Source organism: Trichoplax adhaerens, genomic scaffold (genome assembly GCF_000150275.1).
Source record: "Trichoplax adhaerens TRIADscaffold_16 genomic scaffold, whole genome shotgun sequence".
Classification (NCBI taxonomy): domain Eukaryota; kingdom Metazoa; phylum Placozoa; class Uniplacotomia; order Trichoplacea; family Trichoplacidae; genus Trichoplax; species Trichoplax adhaerens.
In genome coordinates this window covers 892,699-913,898 of record NW_002060958.1, presented here as the reverse complement: position 1 = coordinate 913,898, position 21,200 = coordinate 892,699, and the positions used below count along the sequence as shown (strand labels likewise).

Here is a 21,200-nt window from a genome sequence, read left to right as displayed (position 1 = left end):
AATTGAATTCGTTGTAAAGCTAATATTAGTCCAAGTCAAAAGGGTTGGCATTAAAAGAAAGTGTCTTTATCATACAGTATTCTATATAATGGATAATGTGTGGCACTATGTACAGTATAGTTAGTAACAGATATTCGACTTTCACGACAGCATCATATGATGTGGATCCATTCTGATATTGAGAATTTGCTAAGTTTGACTATTTATGAGCTTGTCATGGTGCTTTTATTTAATATATTTTGTAATTTAACTCTGTTGTAAGTTAGTAACGATATTGCTGCGATAAACATCTACTACTTCTTGCTCTCTCAAATTATTGTACTCTTCTATTACGCTAAAGGCCTTGATACGTTGCTATACTGTTCTATTCAGTTAGTACGTTTGAGCTGCATAATCTTACATATCAACGATTTCATTTTTTTCACTATTATTCAAAAATTCAATAAATAGATCCTCAATTGGTTATTAGATTGTCAAGCTGATTATTTCATTTTCAGAGACTCAATTTAATTCAATTCTTACAAGATCGTAGAGCTGTACATTGAAAGATAACTCAATTTTTGTTTTTATGACAGTACGATAAATGATACGAACAAAGAATAAGTGAAAATATTTATATAATAATAGGATAACATCAAGCAGAAAAAAAATTACAGTAAATTGTCCTGCTCCAAAATGCAGTAACAATATCTTACAAAGATTGTAAAATAATTCAATTTCTAAGTGCAGAACTTTGAAATAGTAAAATGTTGCATGGTCAATAACTATCAACGATATCGTATGATAACATTGCAAGAATAGGTATCACATTCATGCGGGTATTCATTTTTTCTCCTTTTGTGAGGCAATCAATCCGTATAGCTTGGTGTTCTCTTGCCGTAGCGATGCTATTTCCTTTTGCATTTGTTCAACATCATCATTTCCGATCTTTGTTTCGTTGGAGTGGTGATGATGGTTACTATCTCTGTTGGTAGCATCTTGATCAGCTTCTTCAAGTTGCTGTATTTTCTTATCTAATTGATAACAATATCTGACCAGCTCACCCTTACTCATTCGATCATATTTGTCGAATCGAATTTCTTCCAAATGGGCGGTAAATTCGTCTTCACCACTATAGTTACCATTTTCTGATTTATCTTCCATTCGTTGTATTTCATCTAATAAATCGTCACTATTGTCATTGACACTTCGAGCTCGTGCTTTTTCGTAGTCATCCATAATAAATTGGGTTGTGTTGAAGGGTGTTACTGGCAAGCCCGATTGAATGCGTTGATTATATAATTGTGTAGCTTCTTCAGCGGCCATTTCTTCTAATTCAGCCTTTTCTTGACAAGATAAGTTTTGATAGTTTGAAAATTTCTTTTTATTATTTTTGCCACGTTTCTTTTTTCCACGTCGTGTTTTTTTCCAACCACCAATTTCATCTTTTGAGTTATTATTCTGTTGATTGGTAACACCATCAATAGGTATTTTCTTAATGACGCAAGATGCATACTTTAGTTTCTTTCCTTCACGATTTTTTCTGCGATTTTTTCTGTGGGATGGTTTGGTCATAGGACGTTTGACACCATGTTGGGGGGCCTTGTCACTTTGGTTATTTTCCTCCATTTTTGACTGTCAATATAGCGTCTTTGCCTTTCTTCAATCCAGTGTTACGGTGATAATAATATCAATGCTTCAATTCAGTGTGGATAGGAATAACTCTAGTAGGACTAATAAAATGGATAATTGCGATGGTTACTAAAAGCGCTCAGTTGTATTATCATAAACATTGACGAAAATACATCCCAACCTATAGTACAGTACTGTATAGAGTAAAATTGAAAAGATCGATATGACGGCTACATTATTTTTTCATAGTAACTGTCGCTGCTTGTTGTTGTGGACTGTCTAACCAGTGTAGAGAAGTATTGAGATGCCGAGTAGGCTTAACACGTGATAATCACCATCAAGACTTGTTGAGTGGATCAGATATTATATGACTGATAGTAAGAATAGTCCTCAACTTAGATAGTGAAACTGCTCTTCTATCACTGTGATTGATTTAGCTAAGTGCATCACTCCATCATTGTACCTACGCTTAGTAGAGATATCATGTAAATTGTTGTTCTAATGTTCAATCGTACTATCGTATCCTATTTGTGAAGTAAGCAAAGCATCAAAATAATGTAACGCTATACGCAATGACAACAACTGCATGTTTACAGTATACTGTACAATGGTAGCAAAAATTACTCATGGCAAGGTATCGATTGTTGTGGTCTAGGAGTAGAATTTAAAACGGCAAGATACTGATATTGAAACCTTAGCTAATTTAGTAACAGTAGGATAGTTGTAAACACTGAAAGGCTAAACAATCAGTTTCCATTGGCCTATCGATTGTACATTGTGTCATCGGATTGTTAACATCACCAATATAGTACGAATGTTATTTCATCGCTATCCTAAGCAAGTGGATAAACAAGTGCAACAGTATCATTCATTACGGTAGAACTACGTCAAAGTTAAGTCAATTTTAATATCTCTAGATAATGAATGACTGATGTTGCTACCCTATTCGGAGGAACAGCTTGAGAAACAATACTGCCTGAGGGAGGGAGGGAGGGGAGGGGGAAAAAAAACACGCGTCAATTATAATTCAACGAGAATACGAGCTGCTAAACCACTAGCAATGACAAGGAGATCAAAATTAAGTAGTGTACAAAGGATAACTTGCTGGTTTCGATAGACTGTAAACTAAAAGCAATTGATCCTTTTGACAGTCATTGGCTCCGACAGTGATGGCTTTCTATCCTTAAATCAACAACAAGCCTGACGTCCTCCTATAATGTCCTTTCTTAGCATATTATTGTTGTATCGTCTATGCGCAAAATATAAACTAATGCAAACTAGAGTTCAATCAAACAAATAACCACTAAGATAGGCTTTGGATCATTTGTAACCATCCGTAGCAGTCATTTGAGTGATTAAAGACCATATTACGGCATGATTTCAAGCCACGTTGGTCTGCCATAGTAAGCATTCAAAAAAAAGGCAATTGCAAAGAAACATCATCTAACCGATGACATCGCAAGGCGTACTACGGCATTGGTGGGCCAGTTGTATGGCTGGCCAAACCTGTATAAAGACAACTCAAGGGTAGTACAGGCTTATGATATCAAGACTAAGCCACTGACTAACAACAACACCAACAAGATGATGGTAAGAAAAAGAATAACATGATTAAGAGATTGGACTCACTTGAGGTTTGTTTTAGCCAGTGCGGCAGACATTTGCAACATTTCAACCATTCCGTTGACAGCATCGACTCGACTAAGCTTGTTTTGTGTTGCGACGGGGTTTATATAGTGCTGGATTGCGCAGGCGTATATGGCAAGGGGGTCTACAGTGCATCATGTACAATTGTACTGTACGCTATAGTACAGTACAGTACTGTACAGTACAGGACGTGGAGTCTGTCTTAAAAAACTCTACAGTGTACAGTACTGTACTGTAGCCTTTGCACTGACCTGCCGGTAAACTGGACGGATAGTGGGACGCCTTGGCTATCAAACCAGTCTCCGCCACGGTGTATCTTGGCTGGTAGTAGGGGGGCATGCCGATTTACATACAGTAGCATACAGTACAGTACAAAGACCGTGTGGTCGAGACGGGCCTAAAACAACTTCTACGCTGGACTGGATCAGTCAAGGAGTTAATGTCGGAAAGAAAATATTGAAAATGTTTGATGATTGCTTTCCCTTTTAGTTGGGCCATCTGATTGAAAGTACTACTTCCAATGGTAGGACTTGTATCTTCAAGGTCTGCACTTGGGGATGGACCGGAATATAGATAAAACTACATTGGAGATTAATTTTATTTCACCCAATGAAATTGATCTTTCATTTCTACCAAACTGCAAAGGAAATTTTTTTCCCTTGCGTTTACTGATCCGATACATTGGATATACCAATTTTTGCATGCATTTGTACAATATTGATGACAAATGCATGGTTTGAATGTGTATCGGAAGGTTGATAACGATTGATCTTTTGGAAGCGTTTTACTTTTGGTTTTGACTGTTCCAACCTATCGAAGAAAACAGATCACACTGTACAACATTCTACAAAGAATACAGTATAGAGTGGACATGGCCTACTGAGCTCAGGCTCAAGAGGCTTGTCAATCATAACAAGGCATGTTCTTCGTAGTTGTTGCTTTCTATTGGAGGTATATATCGTCAGTTTGAAGTTAGAATCGACGCAGTTCAAAGTACAGTAGAAGCATTTTTAAAAGCTGGCTACCATCTCTGACATACTGTATGTATTCATAGTGAGTGCCGTCGATATGGAACTGTAATCCGTACATGGTATACCATGGATGACGAGTCGATGCTCGCTTGTTGGCATCAAAAGGACTACAAAAGTAAGAGAGCGAACAAGAAATGGTCGTTCAGTCCGCGAATACAGTGAACGACTATTTTGCTGGTCGTTTCAACTACATGGTATGTCTGCAATGTTCCACTATACTATCGACGACGGAAGAGGCCTCAGCATGGTTTATTTGTAAGAGAACATTCTTGCAAGTAGCCAAGTCTGTGATGGATTACTGAGCAATCATGGAACAACCATTTCTCCTTCTTAGTCCAACGACTAGCAAAATGAAGGAGAGGGAATAAGAAAATGCCTTTCAGCCTAGCAAAATGTTGGCTTGATTATTTTTGCTGGTCATTTCAATTGAAGCATCGATCTGAAACGATACAGTATACTGTCGACGAGTAGCGGGTTGCTGAATTTTCACTAGAGGGTAGTCAACGGTTTGAGTGGTAGCGTCTAGTAGAATGACCCGTCGCTGGCGTCATTTTCTATTGTTGTCCTCTTATCGACTCAACACAGTTTACGTCAGTGGCAAGTTGGTCAGCCTACTGAAGATCACCGATTCTGCGTACTATGCCTCCTGCGTACAGTGTACTGTAAGTACTGTACTGTAAGTGTACAGTATTCATTCTCACCAATCTTACTGTACTGTATTGATCGATCTTCCATTGGTCAAATGCTGCAGCACTGTGCTGTAGTACTGGACTATTGGAGATCGACAATGGTCATCGTGGACAGTGGAGCAAACTGTCGCAGACATAGGGTCCAGTGAACCTTAAAATGACTATGGAAATATGGGTGGTCGGAACGAAACTGAACGACGTCTCTTTCTTTTTCAGCAGTGCATGTTCTGCCTGGACTCGAGTACAGTACAACGTACTGTACTCAGTACGGTACTTGATGTGTAGAATACTACATTGTACACTGTACACTCTGCACTGTGAGCAGTTGGAACAATAATGCAACTCTATTTTACTGTCTACTACTCAATGATATATTGGATAGTGAACATCAACTCGGCAGCTCAACTCTATAATAAATTGACCATTGTGGACAGTGTAGTAAACTGTTGCAGACATAGGGTTCAGTTAACCTTAAAATGACTATGGAAATACGGGTGGTCGGAACGAAACTGAACGACGTCTCTTTCTTTTTCAGCAGTGCATGTTCTGCCCAGACTCGAGCACAGTACAACGTACTGTACTTGATGTGCAGAATACTGTACACTGTACACTGTACTCTGCACTGTGAGCAGTTGGAACAACAATGCAACTCTATTTTACTGTCTACTACTGAATGATAGATATGTTGGATAGTGAACATCAACTCGGCAGCTCAACTCTATAATAAATTGACCATCGTGGACAGTATAGTAAACTGTTGCAGAGATAGGGTCCAATTCCAATGACTATCGAAATACGGGTGGACGGAACGAAAGGGAACGACGTTTCTTTCTTTCTTTCTTTTTCAACTGTGCATGTCCTGCCCAGACTAGAGTACAGTACAATGTACTGTACTTGATGTGCAGAATACTGTACACTGTACACTGTACTCTGCACTGTGAGCAGTTGGAACAACAATGCAACTCTATTTTACTGTCTACTACTGAATGATAGATATGTTGGATAGTGAACATCAACTCGGCAGTTCAACTCTATAATAAATTGAACATCGCGGACAGTATAGTAAACTGTTGCAGAGATAGGGTCCAGTTAATATGACTATCGAAATTCGAATGGTCAGAACGAAAGGGAACGACGTCTCTTTCTTTCTTTTTCAAGAGTTTATGTCCTGCGCAGACTACAGTACGTTGTACTTTGGGTGTACTGTCCAGTAGAATACTGTACACTGTAGAATGTACACTCTGCACTGTAAACAGTTGGAACAATGCGACTGCATTTTACTCTTCTACTCTATACTACACTACTGAATAATGCTTTGGATAGTAAACATCAACCCGGCAGCTCCATTCTACAACAAATTGACCATCATGGATAGTGCAGCAAACTGTTACAGACATAGGATCGGGTTAAAATGACGAGCAAACTATTGAGGTTCGGCCTAGCTAAACTGAACAACGTCTCTGTCTTTCTTTTCCACCAGTCGATGACCATGGGTGCCGTCCAAGCTACAGTACATTGGACTTGGCGTGTACTGTACACTGTACACTGTGCGCGGGTGGAGTACCATAGAAGAAGTGAGGCATGCTCCATCAAAGACTTCTTTGACTCTATTTCATACTACTGAATGCGACATTAGATAATGACGCCATCGCCTATCAGGGGCTCCACCAGGTACGGTGACTGGCTTACCCCAGCCACGTCGTTACACTTTATCCTACTCGAAAGGGATTTCACTCGAGTCGATACTACTGAATGAGGCATTGGATAGCCGAACGAAAGACCGAAACGCGCAGCGCCCTGCACCTGCGCACAACAGACTCATTTCCAGTCTGCTCTTGTCGGCTGAATGAGACACTCGATCGCCATAGTAATCCAGTTGATTTGCGCAGTCATTGCAATCGCTTGCCCTCCTAGGCCAAACTGCATTAGCAAGTTCAAGCCTGCTGCTGGTCTTCTTCCTCTCTAATTGATGTCTCCTGGTGTCTATTTTACTTCAATGTGCTAATTCTTTCCACTCAATCACTTGATTGGTAAGTTCATATCGTTCACTGGCTGTTTCTGTTGTTTTCTTTTCCATAAGCATAGGTTATATTACCGTCTGTCGGCTTGGATGAGCACTGGTCAATTCAATGGCATCGTCCATGGCCATCAGTTGTGTTTGCTCGACAAATCTTGGTGTTGTTTATTGGCTATCTTTAAGGGTTGTTGCTTGCTTCTATGCCATGTAGTAGCACTTTCAAGGCTACTGTCTTGATTGACTTTTCTGTTATGGATTGATGAGAAAGATTCAAGCTGTTTTTTAGTCATGGTCTTACTGTATTCGTTTTGCCCACCACGCGATTGGTGGGCAATAGTTTAGAGAGAGAGAGACAGACTCGTCAAGCGCTTGGATAACCAACGTATTGCAGTCCTCTTTTGCATCGGATAAATCATCGCTTAACTTCCAATGAAAAGGAAAAGCATCTTGTAGTCACATGGAGAAGTCTAGGTTGGAAAATACAAGTCAAAGTCCAACTTGTACAGGCTACACTTGTAAACTGACCTATTTCCATAACCCCTCAAGGGATTCATCCAAGCAACCTCGCTAAGGCGAAAAACAATTTGGCCTACTAGTCCATCATGATCCATTACTTTTCCATCCATCCCGTTCAAATGGATAGCCTAGTCGATCGCTAGCATCCGAGTCAGCTAAATGACTTGACAAACGCTTTTCAAGCGTCATGTTAGTGTAATAGTAGCCAAGAAGATTCAGGCATATCCTTTTTTACTGCCAGGCTACTCCACAAGACGTCCAATGCATTCAAACCACTAGTATAGTAGATAGTGTTGTCGCTCACTTGATCATCAACAGGACTCACTTCGACAAATAATAATACCATCAAGCTTACAATACAGTCCATTCTGTAGGATAATCACAAATTAGTCAATGACCGACAAAACATGATGGAAATGTATTCAATGGATTGGCCAATGAGTCTGTCTTGGTCTCTGTGTCTGTTTTTTTGTTCTGATTGCATCGATATCATTTCAATACTTATTATGATAAATCTGTATCATACCTCTTACACAATTAATCTTTCCTTCTACTAAGAATAACAGTCAATTATTTTCATTTTCCATTTCTATAAGCAATTACAAAAGATCTGGCAATTACCAAACTGGCCGATATTATTTTATAGGATACTCAAAAGCCAAAAATTATTCCCAATTCAACTTCTACTATCATGGATTCGCCTGATTATGAAGATAACTCACCAGAAGAAGAAAATGGTAATCACCGTCATAATTCGATCTCATTTTTCCACAACACATTTGCTGTTGAGTTGATTCTAAAGAAAATAACTTTTGTTACAGCATAACTTCATTACTTATGGAAAACTAGTTTACCATACATTGAAAAAGTCCATCAAAGATGGATTAATGATACAAGGGTGCTCTGTTTATCAATTCAGTAAACTTACGTTGCTATGTAATCATTTGGAGACATCTCTTAGCAAAATAAAATATCCATCCAAGCTAAATCGTTGGCCATTGTCAGTACTTTGAGTCATAAATCGAACTGTTATACTGTATATCCTTGAAAGTAAGCAGATGAAACTCCAAACCAAGTGATGCACTCTTCTCCATAGTCTATTCTTATTTTCTACCACGCCAAATACCGTTGACGTACCTAATGGTTGGCTACTTTAGGCTACCAAAGTAGATTATTCTTTTTTTAAAGGCAAAGAAGCAATATCAAATCTCATATTGATATTTCACTCTAAAATACCATGCCATATCTAGTACACGATACCAAATCAAGATCTACTCCGTAATAAAATAAAATATTGACCGTACAGCAATAGGCTTGTTCATACCATTATTAATAGGTTTCTAACCTCTTCTCACGATATAGGTTGTATACTTGTACGTTAATTACATCAAAAACATCGCAACGACACAAACATTTCTATCCTATACGTAGTATGATAAATTTGTATCAATTTGACATGAAGACACAATTCTACGCTTAAAATAGCGCCAAGAATGGATAGACGTATACTTGGACGCGTATTCCAAAGATGAGCCCTATTATATATAATGACGACAATTATGACTGCATAATGTGTTTTAATTCACATACCCAATATTCAACAACTCACAGCATCGTAATAGTGTAGTAGCGCAAAATATCACAAGCGGGATATTTCGACTAGTCTCAGTCTTGTAATCAGTACACAAAAACGACATACCTTTTACTAGTAATAACATTTTCATATTCTACAGCTAAAAGTGACATAAAATGATAGTATTGATAACATATCTGGCTATTTATTCTTCACCAAATAGAGGAACTTATGGCTATCGATAATCCAAAAGTACACGAGGATGACGATGACGACAGTGCCATGTATGAAGGCAAGAATATACACACATCACCGACAGATGGTAAATTATTATGTAGTTATTCGCAAAAGTTATGCAAGCAACGAAGATTGAATGGTTTCGCTTTCTGTATTCGTCATGTTTTGGAAGATAAAAGTTGCCCCTTTAAGCAATGTTCTTATATGGCTAAGTATAATGGTCAACAATGTACCAATCCTATACCCGAGAATGAAGATAGAATGTAAGTTTGGATTGACAAGTTAATAGAAATGAAATTACTTGATACACCAGTTCTAGAATATAATCAAGAATGAAAAAATGTCGACCTTTCTCCAATCATAGAGTAATGAACTATAAAATTATGATTTTATTAGCAGTGAGCAATATTGTTATACAATAAAACGACTTACAATATTATATACGATCATCTAGTTATTTATTTGCAAGCTAATATTCATGCTTTATTAAGGCTGATTATACTGCCTTAAGTTACAAGGGTTATGATTGTACGAACGCTTCTTGTAATCCTTTCGAAAAAGATTGCTTTTGTTTATACAATTTGTCGTTACTTGACAACGACTGCATGCATTTCTTTTAAAGTAGACTTCGCTAAGTGATAATATTCTGAGTTCTTTCCAACTTGATAGACTAGCATTTTTCTAATGCTAACCTCTTTCATCTTTACGTGTACAGATATTGCAATAGCCATTTACAAGTATTAGGAGTAAAGCCCAAGAAATCTAGGAAAAGAAAAGGTGATGAAGTATTATCAGAGTCAGAATCGGAATCGCTATCATCAGTGGAAATAAAGCCACAGTATAAAAACGTCAAGACGAAATTGAAAAAATCAGATGCGAAAGCAGAAAAGCATCGCAAACATCGTCGTCATCGGTCGCCGCAGCATCATCATCGTAAAAATGAAAAAGGAATAAAGCATGAAAAAGCAATAAAGCATGGGAAAGGATTAAAAGCAGAAAAGAAGAAAAAGCTGAAAGGGTTACCGAAATCTACAATTAAGGAATCAAAAAAGAAATTAAAGACGGTTAGTTAATACATGATTGTTGCTTCTATAATAAATACATCTACTACCTGTTAATTGGAATATTTTATTCCTTATTGGCCTTATAGAAATCCGAGAAAAATGTTTTGGTACGACGTCCTGTTGTACAAAATGTAAAAAAGAAGAAAGTAAAGGCGAAGAAACGAATTGCCATTAATGTCAAGTACCCTAGTGTCAAAGCAATGCGAGAAATGAGGCGAAATCAAAAGAAATTTATGCGTAATATCCTGTTATCAGGTTTGCATAATACCTACACAGTATTATAGTTTTACTCTAGGCACGGCTGTATCTGTACAGCGCTTAATAATGTTACTGGTGAAAATGTAAAGTACTGATCGACCATCAATCATTGCTTATAATTAAATGTCACTTATATGCATAAATATATATGTATACGTATTTTCAAAAATTATTAGTCGACAATGAATACTTGTCTTCCTCTGGCACTGACGAACCTGATGCTGGAGATATTGAATACAATCGTTATTGGCAAAAGTCTTGCTTAGATCCTTATTGGGATACGGATGACGCAAGGTAAAAAATAATTATTAAAATGTCTTCATATTATTTTATTTCCATAGACATTTTGTCATGAAGGTATGATTCTAGTTGCTTTAGGGTAATTGATATTTAAAATATCCTATCTTAATACTCACGTTGTAGTGCAAATGATAGCCAATTAGATTATGAAAGTATCCGTACTAGAAGAAAAACTTGTTTACGTGATAAGCTAAGGCGAGAAGTCTACCAGATCGCTCGATTCACTAGCCAAAATACTAGGCAGTCTAAAGCCTTGGATCGCTACCTAAAGTTCTTGTTGAAAACAACTAAACAAAGTCCATATTTAGCTGCCAGAATATTATGCGAAAAGGACCATGCAAAAAGGTTGGATGGTTATACTATAAAATAGGGAAATAATACCATCAACTTAGTGTACATTCATTTTTTTTATTAGGCTTACTAAGCGTCAATCAGTTATCATCACCTGTTGTTACATTGATGATGAAGAAACTAGATGTTCAAAGAATGCATTACCATATTCAAAATATTGTGATCTGCGTATCTTTTCAGCAATTGTAATAAGCGGTAGCAGTAACAATAAAATTGATTTATTAACCATTTTATCTACTATGCAATTGCAAATCGGTCTACACATAGGTTTGTTGTGTGTTGTTTGGTATTTCTCTTTAACGTTTATGTTACTACAGATATTTCATACGATAAAGAGCAGGTCCTTTTTGCCTCGTGTACTGCAAAATTCCCTGGTGGTATTTCTTGCGCCAAGACTACTCTCGATTTTTTAAATGATAAACCGTTATGTGAAGAACATTCAAAAAAGAAGGTATGACTGTAGTCTATCACAGTAATTGTAAAGTAAAATAGTAAGGTTACGGTACTTTGCATAATTAATTATAAATTATTAAGAGCTGAATAGGAAAAGTATGGAGAACTAAGTAAATGTAATTGAATCTACAACAATTTTTACGCAGATATTGAATAATGGTCCAAGATCAGCAATGAACCAAGATGCCAGAGGTATCAAACGAAAATTGAAAGTAAAAGAGCAATCGAAGAAGTCATCGAAAATGTCTAATAAACTTGCTAAAAAATCGGCTAAATTATCCTCGGAAAGAGAATCCCCCCCTTACATGCTGTCCCGACTGTCTGATAGTGGAAGTGATTTGATTTCACAGAGAACTCCTACACCTCATTCTTTTAATCGTTTATCGCCTGTTTTACCCGAATTTTTATCCAACATGAACATACCTGGAGAGTTTCATTCTCTGGATACAGATATGCTTTTCGATATAGCTAGCGATATCGCTAGTGGGAAAAATGGTGAAATAGATGATGTAACTGCTGAAGAGGTGGCTGCTGTATTAGCTGAAGTTGCTATGGAAGGTAATAATAATAATAATAGTGGAGCTCGTATCTTACCTCCTGATGTTGAAACGCCAACTGATCGTGAAGATAGTGGCAGTGAAGATGATATGACTTCTGTCGGTACATCACCTCAAATTGCAGATCCATCGCCATTGCATAATACTCAATATAATATAACGCATCCACCAAGAAATTTGTCTCCAGAAATCACGTCCAGTTCTGTAATGAAATTAGGGGCGATAGACCCGTTGATGTCTGAGACAATTCGACCTCACCATGGAATATGGTCAAATACGATCGCTAGTGCTCGTGGTAAGGATGTATCGCCCAACTTTATTCGTGGATCATCTGTATCGCCTGGAAATGTAGTCCATAGTGGATTAAATCAGACTTTTTCGTTTGAAAGCTCTGTTATACAACAGTCACCGAATTTAAATGACAATGATAATACATCAGTTTGCGATATAACACCATCTGCATTTGCTCCTCCTCATCAAATGTTTAAATCGACCAATTTTACTTCCGATAATTATTCAAAGAATACCTTAAACCCAAAGCATCGACAACATTCATATACGTCACCCAACACTAAAAATAATAGATCATAGGATATACAATTTCGTACTACACTATGCCAATCGATTAAAGGACATTGATGTAAGATAAATTGCAGATGTTACGGATATAAATTAGCACATAATGTAATATAGCATTAGTTTAATTTGGTGTAAATAAAAGGTTATAATTTGAACATCGTAATTCTGTATGCTTTCATTCGATTGCCTCCTGAAATTTTTCAAATAATAATTTAGTTACTATTATTACCACAGATTTACTTCATTAGGCGTGGCTACTACTGTTACTCAACTGTAACAATCCGAGTACTAGCTGCATTTCGATAGCGGTGTTTGATAAGTTTCATAAATTTACTATTGAATAAGTTATGATCCTGATTGGAGTTGTATAGGATACGAAGCTATTTATCCAATAACAATACTACTGTATACACACTATCAAGGTTGCATCTTGAACTATTGCACATTTACTTTAAAGATATTTTACTGTTATTATTACTAATATGTAAAACTCTGAACAAGAACTATTTTCTATAGGTGTGCAACATTGTTTTTCTCACATACATATATAATTTTTAAATGTCTTTGTAATTATGATACAATTCATGAGAGTAAACGAATATGTTAAATATCGCCAATCGTATACACCAGCTACTATAGGATATACTATATATCTTCTGACTTGTAACTTTAGGGTGTTAATTGTAAGTACCGGTAATGAAAGCGGATATCTTGATTTTAGCTTGTGAGAGCAATGATGAACATCAATTGTATTCTTGTTTCATGGAATCAAAGTACTCGAGTAATAAACCTGTTTGCTTCCTGAACTCGTTGCAGTTCTTGACTAAAAGGGCTTTCTCTTTATCGATCAGAAACAACCAAGAAAAGTAATGTTTAAAATTTATACAATTTATCTGGGAAATATTTCCAAATAGTGGCTATAGATAGTCTGTAAGATTGTAACCGTTTCGTCATATTCTTTAAATCTAACGGGCGATTTCATGCTCTAGCGAATATACAGTACATAGCTGGAAATTGGGTAAAGTCATAAAATCAATTGTTAAATTCATTCTTGTATTTATTAATGACGTAATAAGTTAATACAGAGGTTAGAAATATAAGGTATTATTGATATACAATATGGGTAAAAAAGGTGCATAATTTTTTCTAAGGATCTGGTGAAATATATTAACTCCAAGTTGTTCTTAAATACAAGAGATCAAAGTACCCAATCAAATAAATCCGATAAAAATTTCAATTTACTTCCACTAGGAGAACAATTATATCGTTATGGTACGTTCATTATAGGACTTAGCTAAATTCTATCGAGGGTTTAACAATTATCATACGAATATGTTACAGAAGCAGTAGCATTTCAATAATAGCGGCAAGAAAGTGATAATTTTAGAAATAATAAAATTTACTTTTTTTTCTGGTAAAGAACTGTACAATCAGAAAGGTTACTAGTCTTTTACTTGAGCTGGCACTAATATAAGGATATATTCGTATTAGCTGTTAAATAATGAAAAGCACAGTTTTTTATAGATAGCATTTAACCCTTTCTAGTAGGCTATTATGATTCGTTGGAACTTTCATCTTCGTTTCGAATTGTACTTTCTTCCGTTACAGCAGCTAAGGACGTAGATTCACTTGCTTTCGGCCCGACATCAGGTGGTTTTGTTTCTTTTACCTTGGGCGTACTCGTATGGATTACCTTCCTTTTCGAGGAAGGCGTTGAAAGAGTATTTTTGGTATCGCTAGCCAAGGTTGACGTAGGTACTAAGTGTTGAGAAAATATCAGTCAGAAGTAGCCGTGCTATTCGTGCATGTAACATAGTTTTATTATCGATAATGATTGCATTTGATAGCATACTATTGTACCTGATTCTGATAGTGACACATTTAAAGGAGGTGCTGACTGCCTTCTTTTTCGTGATGGGTTTAAGTATCGGCAGTAAGCACATCTAAATGCTATTACATGTCGGGATGAATTTATCAGCAAAATGGTGGTTATATTATAGACATCAAACAGATCAAACAGACATAAGTATGTATTATGTTAATTATATTATCATTACAATAAATCCCGTGTAATACTATCTACAGGTTCTACATTCATACTTGTGTATTCGAATTCTTCCTTTAGAGCCATCCCATTGTGGCCAGCACAATTGCTACAAATTAGAGCGTATCGATTGGTAGGGCCATCACCAACAAAATACTCCATAATCTAAATATATGCATTGTTGGAAATGTAAAAACACCCTTTTTTAGTCATCCATATACAGTAGATAAAAACGTATTAAACAAGAAATTACCTTATCAGTCATGCTACGATCTTTTGGTAAGATTGGATATGAGACAGGTTCTTTGTTTCCATCGGTAGCAGTTCCTATTGAAAAAGATAAGACACCGGTAAACAATACTGAAGTTAGGCAGTAATTAACGTTTAAACATACTACAATCGGCTACTTGTCAAATTATTCAGTTTATCTACCTAATATTACATACACCTTAATTACGGTGGGCTATTTATGAGATTTAATGAATTAATTCTTACCCACGTACCTGGTAATAAAAGTAAGTAATCATCGTCATCACCTTCGGCTTGTTTGACTGTCTCTTCACCCGAGTGATTTGTTTAGTTTTATTGGTTTCAGTGACTTCATTAGCTGCGTTTATGCTGCTTTCAATATTCTCAGACGTAGATGTAGTATTTTTAGAATCATTAGATTTTTTAGATTGTAAAAGTTTCGATCCTTGAGATATTTGGTCGTTTTGCTTTTGAAGTTTCAAATGTTGCTCCTTGATAATTTTTTCCTGGTACAACAGCTGCTGTTGCTGCCTAAGCGCAACATCGGCTAATACTACTGAATTATTAGCACCATCATCAGGCTTTTTCTTAGCTTTGGTTGCGGCATTCCCTCGTCGTCTAATATCTGGTGCATAAGAAATTATTGCAACAAAGTTTATCTATTGCTGACGATATAAGAGCATGAAAGTCAAAGTTAAATAAAACAATTGAATGTCTATTTAGTAGCCAGTGTAGTACCTGTATTATTAGCTTCTTGATTAAACATCTAGGAAGTAAACACAAAATTTTATTTAATTTTGAAACCGTAAGGCAATTTTTAAGCATTGCAACTTTGACTAAATATACTATGGGCATACCTGTAATTTTTTAGAGGCGGGATCGAATCGTTCTAATATTTCTTTAGCAGTTTTGTAGGTCTCCTTTTCCATTACTTCTTCTAACTACAGTGATGAATAGAGATATTGTAAGCAGTCACTCATTATGTTGTACTGTAAAAATTTAATAGGATATAGAGCATTTCGGTGAGAAATCTAACTGTAGCTTTAGTACAATAATCGAGATATGATTTGGCAAGGATTAGCTCGATAAGATTTTTAGCAAATTGCAGCATTACCACTTTCTTTTTGCTATCTTGCAATTCTCTTAGTGTAAGGTCTAGAATAGATAAATAAAGGTGTAAAATTATGCTGATGTCAACAGTAAAGTATTATTGCCTGCTACTAGAAGGTACATATAGAATAGATAAGCTTTTTAAATTATTTCATGAAAGAACTACACATTATATCGAAATGGAGAGAGTTCTATTAACTGTGACTGAGACGTATTTAGTTTAGGCGACAATTTCACTTACTTGATTTACCAATAGCTTTTTTATACCAGTATTCAAGGAATTTTTTAATGCCATAAGCCCTATACATAATGTGGATTCAAAAAAGAACACTTGCGTATAGTAGATCTTTATAACTATGATTCATAAGCACTATAGTGATCTTAATCAAGCAATTCAATTGCAAGTAACTTGCAGTAAGCCGTATCTGCAATATAATTATCTAGCTATTTTTTCGTAGGTAAGTACAACTGAATAACAGTAACTTTAAAATGGTAATCATAAGAAAAGTTAGCATGAACTAGCTACAGTATAATCAGTCTCTACATAAACGTAAAGTTTGCGGAACATTGCTTCGTTATCCAATGCTTGCCCTACTGTAGTAATGTATAAGTTGTTGTTTTGCTTACCCGAATGGAACAACGGCGAAAGGTAGAGAATAAATGATTTTATCTGGAGTTTGTTCCGGTAGATAAAGGTAGTAATATCCAATCAAGCTTGTAATATATAAAGGAAGGACTACTGCCACTAAATCGAAAGTGACATTTTTCAAGCGATGATCGTAAAGGCGTTTCGTAGATTCATTATTTTTAATTTTCTAAATAATATATGGAACAATGATAACGATAGGATTAGATTATTACAATTTGTTCATTAATTATCGATGCAATGTTGGTTATAATTAAATATTTTGGATGGGTGATAATTGTGAGTGTAGCGATTGGTGATTGATTAGGAAAATTCTGAGTAATGAACTGCATGATTGTTACCTTGCTGTTGTTACAGTTAAAGTTCAATTATAGAAAAATTGTGTATCACTATTTCAATATTTACAGATTTCGTTGATGATTCTCGTCATGTAGCGAAAGCAAGTACTATTTTCATCAAGACTCAAGTTTTGAACGATTCGTTATCATCCAATAGTAAAAAGAGAGACTTTGAGATTGCATATCCTCCAATAAGACATTGGATGATATCTCGACTTTGGTTAATAACGTAGCGTAGATCAATAGCGTAGTTTTGCGGTAGGGTAGGAAACTATAACGGACTTTGATACTACTATTGACTAGGGCATAACATTAATGTTATGAAACTGTTATTGAAAGGATATTACGATATCATGCTACGTTAACCTTGACTATATCCATAATTATCGAATGGTTAAGATCGACGGTAGTAATACGACTTACCTCCTCAATATCTTCCAGAATCTCTTTGGACGATTTGTTTTTCTGAGAGAAGCGTATCGATGAAATTACAAAGATAGAAAATAAAGACAACATTAATTATTAGATGATCCTCACATAATGAGACATGTACATAGTAGATCAGATGATACAATATTCGAGAATACTCCTATGCGTACGATAGGTCAAGACGTAAAAGTATATTATGGTTATGGTTGTGTTGTATGTTGAATTTACGAATTTTTTAACCAATTCACTGATCATTATGGTAGCTGTATTTCAATATGATCCAAGATACTAGTGGAAAAGTATTCGTCGTCTATTAAGATATGTCCATCAAGTTCATTAAAAATGAATTTGCTAGCAAATTGTATTACTGCGATTATGTTGAACAAGGGATGAAAGATTTAGCCTTTTCATTTTCAAATTGGGCCTATTTCATTCGTGGTTTCGATCCATAGGTTGTATTATTTTAGATCATGTACTCATGCAAAAGTCTTATAACTCATTTTATCGACTCAAAAATAGATTGAAGATGATTGAATTCGTTGAAGGCGAGGGAAAGATATCCATCCCGTAAAAGGTTCAATATACAGTACAACGATTCAAGCAATCATCGATGAAAGCGATACAGTTGCCATTTTATTGAACCAGAGATGGTAAAATTAAATTGAATGATGATTGAAATTGGAATTATTTCAATGACGTTTTCAATTTGTGGTTTGCACTCTTATTCCAAAACGGTTTACCTTAGCCTAGTAGAGGCATTCAATCTATTCCGAAATGGATTTAAAAGGATTGATATTATGGAATGCTCAGAATAACGATCAACGCTAAACTAACACAGTTATTGAAGCAACCATTGGTGTGGAAGGGATACGGCTGCAACGATAGCAGGTGAAATAGGATGATGACTAAAATGGTGGTCATTTTTAAAGCCTTGGTTATCATGCTCTATCAATCCATTGGAGACAGTCCATGTCGTAGGCCATTTTCTCCACTGCAGTAGGCTAGATAGAGTCGAAGACGAATGCAAGGCATTCTTCATGAATGAAGGGTCAAGCTTAGAATATCTATAGCATCCATCCAAAAGTAATCTACCCATTCAAGCGAGGTACAATCGCCATCGTGAAAACAAGTCCCAATACCAATCCAAGGTACTAAGGGTTAATTGGATATCCTTGCATCAATAGCTAGTAAGTCGTTTACCGATTTCCAGCAAGGTGCAATCGCAATGGTCTAATGAGTCAAGTGTTGACTAAAAGGGAGTCAAAGAGAATCTCGACCACAATTCTCGTCTCTTTCCATTATCATCGCAGACAAGCATATGGGTCAATTGTACTTTCTAAAGCACTCACAAGACATCTTGCTATACATACATCATCAAGGTATCAAGATTAAATGGAAAGTGGATGGAATAATAATGCTGATGGATTAATTCATTATCCAGCATGGATCATGACTGGACGCAACCGTTAATCTCAGCACGGACTTACCTTGAGTATTCCGATAAAGGAACCCATGTTGAATCGATCGAGTCCGATGGTCTTACCAGTAAAAATAGCAATCTAACACGACTACTAGTAGAAATAACAAGTCAACAACATAATCATCAAGGAAAAAGGAGGAAAATGCTGTCGAATCAGCCAGGAAAAGGCAATAATATCCACTCTTGAACAAATCGATGGCGTTAAAATGGAGGCTCAAGATTTGAATTTGCTGTCGACGTCTACGTCATACCGCGATGGTAACGTCATCTACCGTCTACAGTATTGGTCAGCACTGTAAGTACAGTGATAAGTACTGTGAATCATGACGTCATATGGTCCAGTTCAGGACCAGCAAGTCACTTAAAGGACCACACTACCGTTAAGTAGAAAAACCCAATATAGTCCAGTAGGGGGGAGTCCAAGGTCGGATAATGCTGTCCTCTACAGTATGTTAACATATAGTAAGCGTCGAGGTCTGAAACTTTTCACAATTTGTTCTTTATTACAAGTCCCTGAGATAGAGGTAGTTGTCTGACCAGGGACTTTTAATAAGTACGACTAGATCCCTCGCTCGTTATACTTCGCGTGCGATAGTATACAGTAAGCAATATACTGTTCTAATATGGCTAGACGAAATAAGAGGAAATTGTAACAAGTCCATAGTGCCTCAATCAATGATCATATTATAGACGTTGGACTAGAATCATTAAAACCAAGGTTAATTATATATATACTCGTCGTATATAATATAGTATCCATAATATATACGCGCATATAGATATATAAGTGATATACTCATATATAGATATATATTATATATTAAAAAGATTATTCACTATAGAGAAATAAAACCAACTTGCTTTAGTCCCTTTGCAGTCATACAGTATAATGAAACACTTTGGTATATATATCCTGATAAATTACTGTATATGTTAGTAAGTGCATGTAACACTTTTCAATATATATATATAGATACGAGTATATACCAAAGTATTTCATCATACTGTATAACTCTGCAAATGCAATGGGTCAATGATCATGCCCTAAATTAAACTATTTTGTCCCTAAATTTTCTGCTACATCTGCCTTTGGTGTCATTCTAAATATAAAATGGACGATTTGACGGGATTACTATGAAATGGACTACCTTATGTAATCGTTGATAAAAATAATACATTGACTTATGCATTCTTAAACAGATCTATCTGCATGAGTTACAGTAAAAGCCATTAAGCAAACTTCAGGATACTTTTAAATAATAAGCACAACCTGGCAGTGACTTGGATACAGTATATACTTTGAATTACAGTAATAGCCATTAAGCATGGCTCATGATTATTTCTAGTCATTCTAGATACAAAAGTCGACAGTTTTTATTCATCTCGGTGTCTATCCATGACCTCACCAATTGTAAAAATTCAACATTTGCGCTGGATTGAAGCCGTCCGCTATATAATGAGCATAAATTCTAGTCAACATACGTACAGTAGGAGTAGAATGACCATTACTTTAGTTATATTGGAAAAAAAGATGGAAATACAGCATTGCGTCATAAGAATTCTGTATACTAAATTACTCTAGCGAGTCTAATTCATTAAATGAGTTTTGATCTAGGCTCAGTATTAATTAATTCGGTACGTCAATGTTATAAAACTTAAAAGTTATTCTTCTCTTCACCAGAATTATCCACTTAGTAATAAAATCAGAAATAACAATCTGTTCTTCTCTTCACCAGAATTGTCTTATTGATTATGGTAATATTCATATACTGTAGACGTATGGGTGTAACGCCAAATGATTTTAACTATCCACTTCCGATAAATTAGTAATAGCGAGTTAATAGCACTAACCAAGAAAGAAAATCGAATAGATCCAGTAGTCAATAGCGTTGCCATAACAAATTACGGTAAAATCTGCATTTTGACAATCAATTAGATTTGATGATATTGTCATCCACTGAAATAGTGTACAAATTTAGTACTGTTGTCCTATTACTTAGTTCTTATGAATCCACGATAGG

At 35.9% G+C, this 21,200-nt stretch overlaps 3 protein-coding genes across 3 annotated transcripts; 1 reads left to right on the top strand and 2 right to left on the bottom strand.

Moving 5' to 3' along the window:
* Positions 1-822: 822 nt before the first annotated feature.
* TRIADDRAFT_60587 (uncharacterized protein) lies at positions 823-1,608 on the bottom strand (the record flags this gene model as incomplete). The annotated part of the gene is made up of 1 exon (XM_002116518.1): positions 823-1,608. One exon carries the CDS (start codon positions 1,606-1,608, stop codon positions 823-825), a length of 786 nt encoding a protein of 261 aa, XP_002116554.1.
* Positions 1,609-9,315: 7,707 nt separating this feature from the next.
* TRIADDRAFT_60586 (uncharacterized protein) lies at positions 9,316-12,895 on the top strand (the record flags this gene model as incomplete). Its single annotated transcript, XM_002116584.1, has 8 exons — positions 9,316-9,584; positions 10,037-10,385; positions 10,472-10,640; positions 10,820-10,937; positions 11,067-11,288; positions 11,359-11,561; positions 11,612-11,745; positions 11,894-12,895. 8 exons carry the CDS (start codon positions 9,316-9,318, stop codon positions 12,893-12,895), a joined length of 2,466 nt encoding a protein of 821 aa, XP_002116620.1.
* A 1,540-nt stretch (positions 12,896-14,435) lies between these two features.
* Positions 14,436-19,213, bottom strand: TRIADDRAFT_60585 (uncharacterized protein; the record flags this gene model as incomplete). Its single annotated transcript, XM_002116517.1, has 13 exons — positions 14,436-14,641; positions 14,744-14,833; positions 14,984-15,092; positions 15,181-15,254; positions 15,431-15,482; positions 15,527-15,801; positions 15,915-15,942; positions 16,034-16,117; positions 16,291-16,331; positions 16,528-16,586; positions 16,914-17,101; positions 17,694-17,735; positions 19,187-19,213. The coding sequence occupies 13 exons, from the start codon at positions 19,211-19,213 to the stop codon at positions 14,436-14,438; spliced, it is 1,275 nt and encodes a 424-aa protein (XP_002116553.1).
* Positions 19,214-21,200: the final 1,987 nt, after the last annotated feature.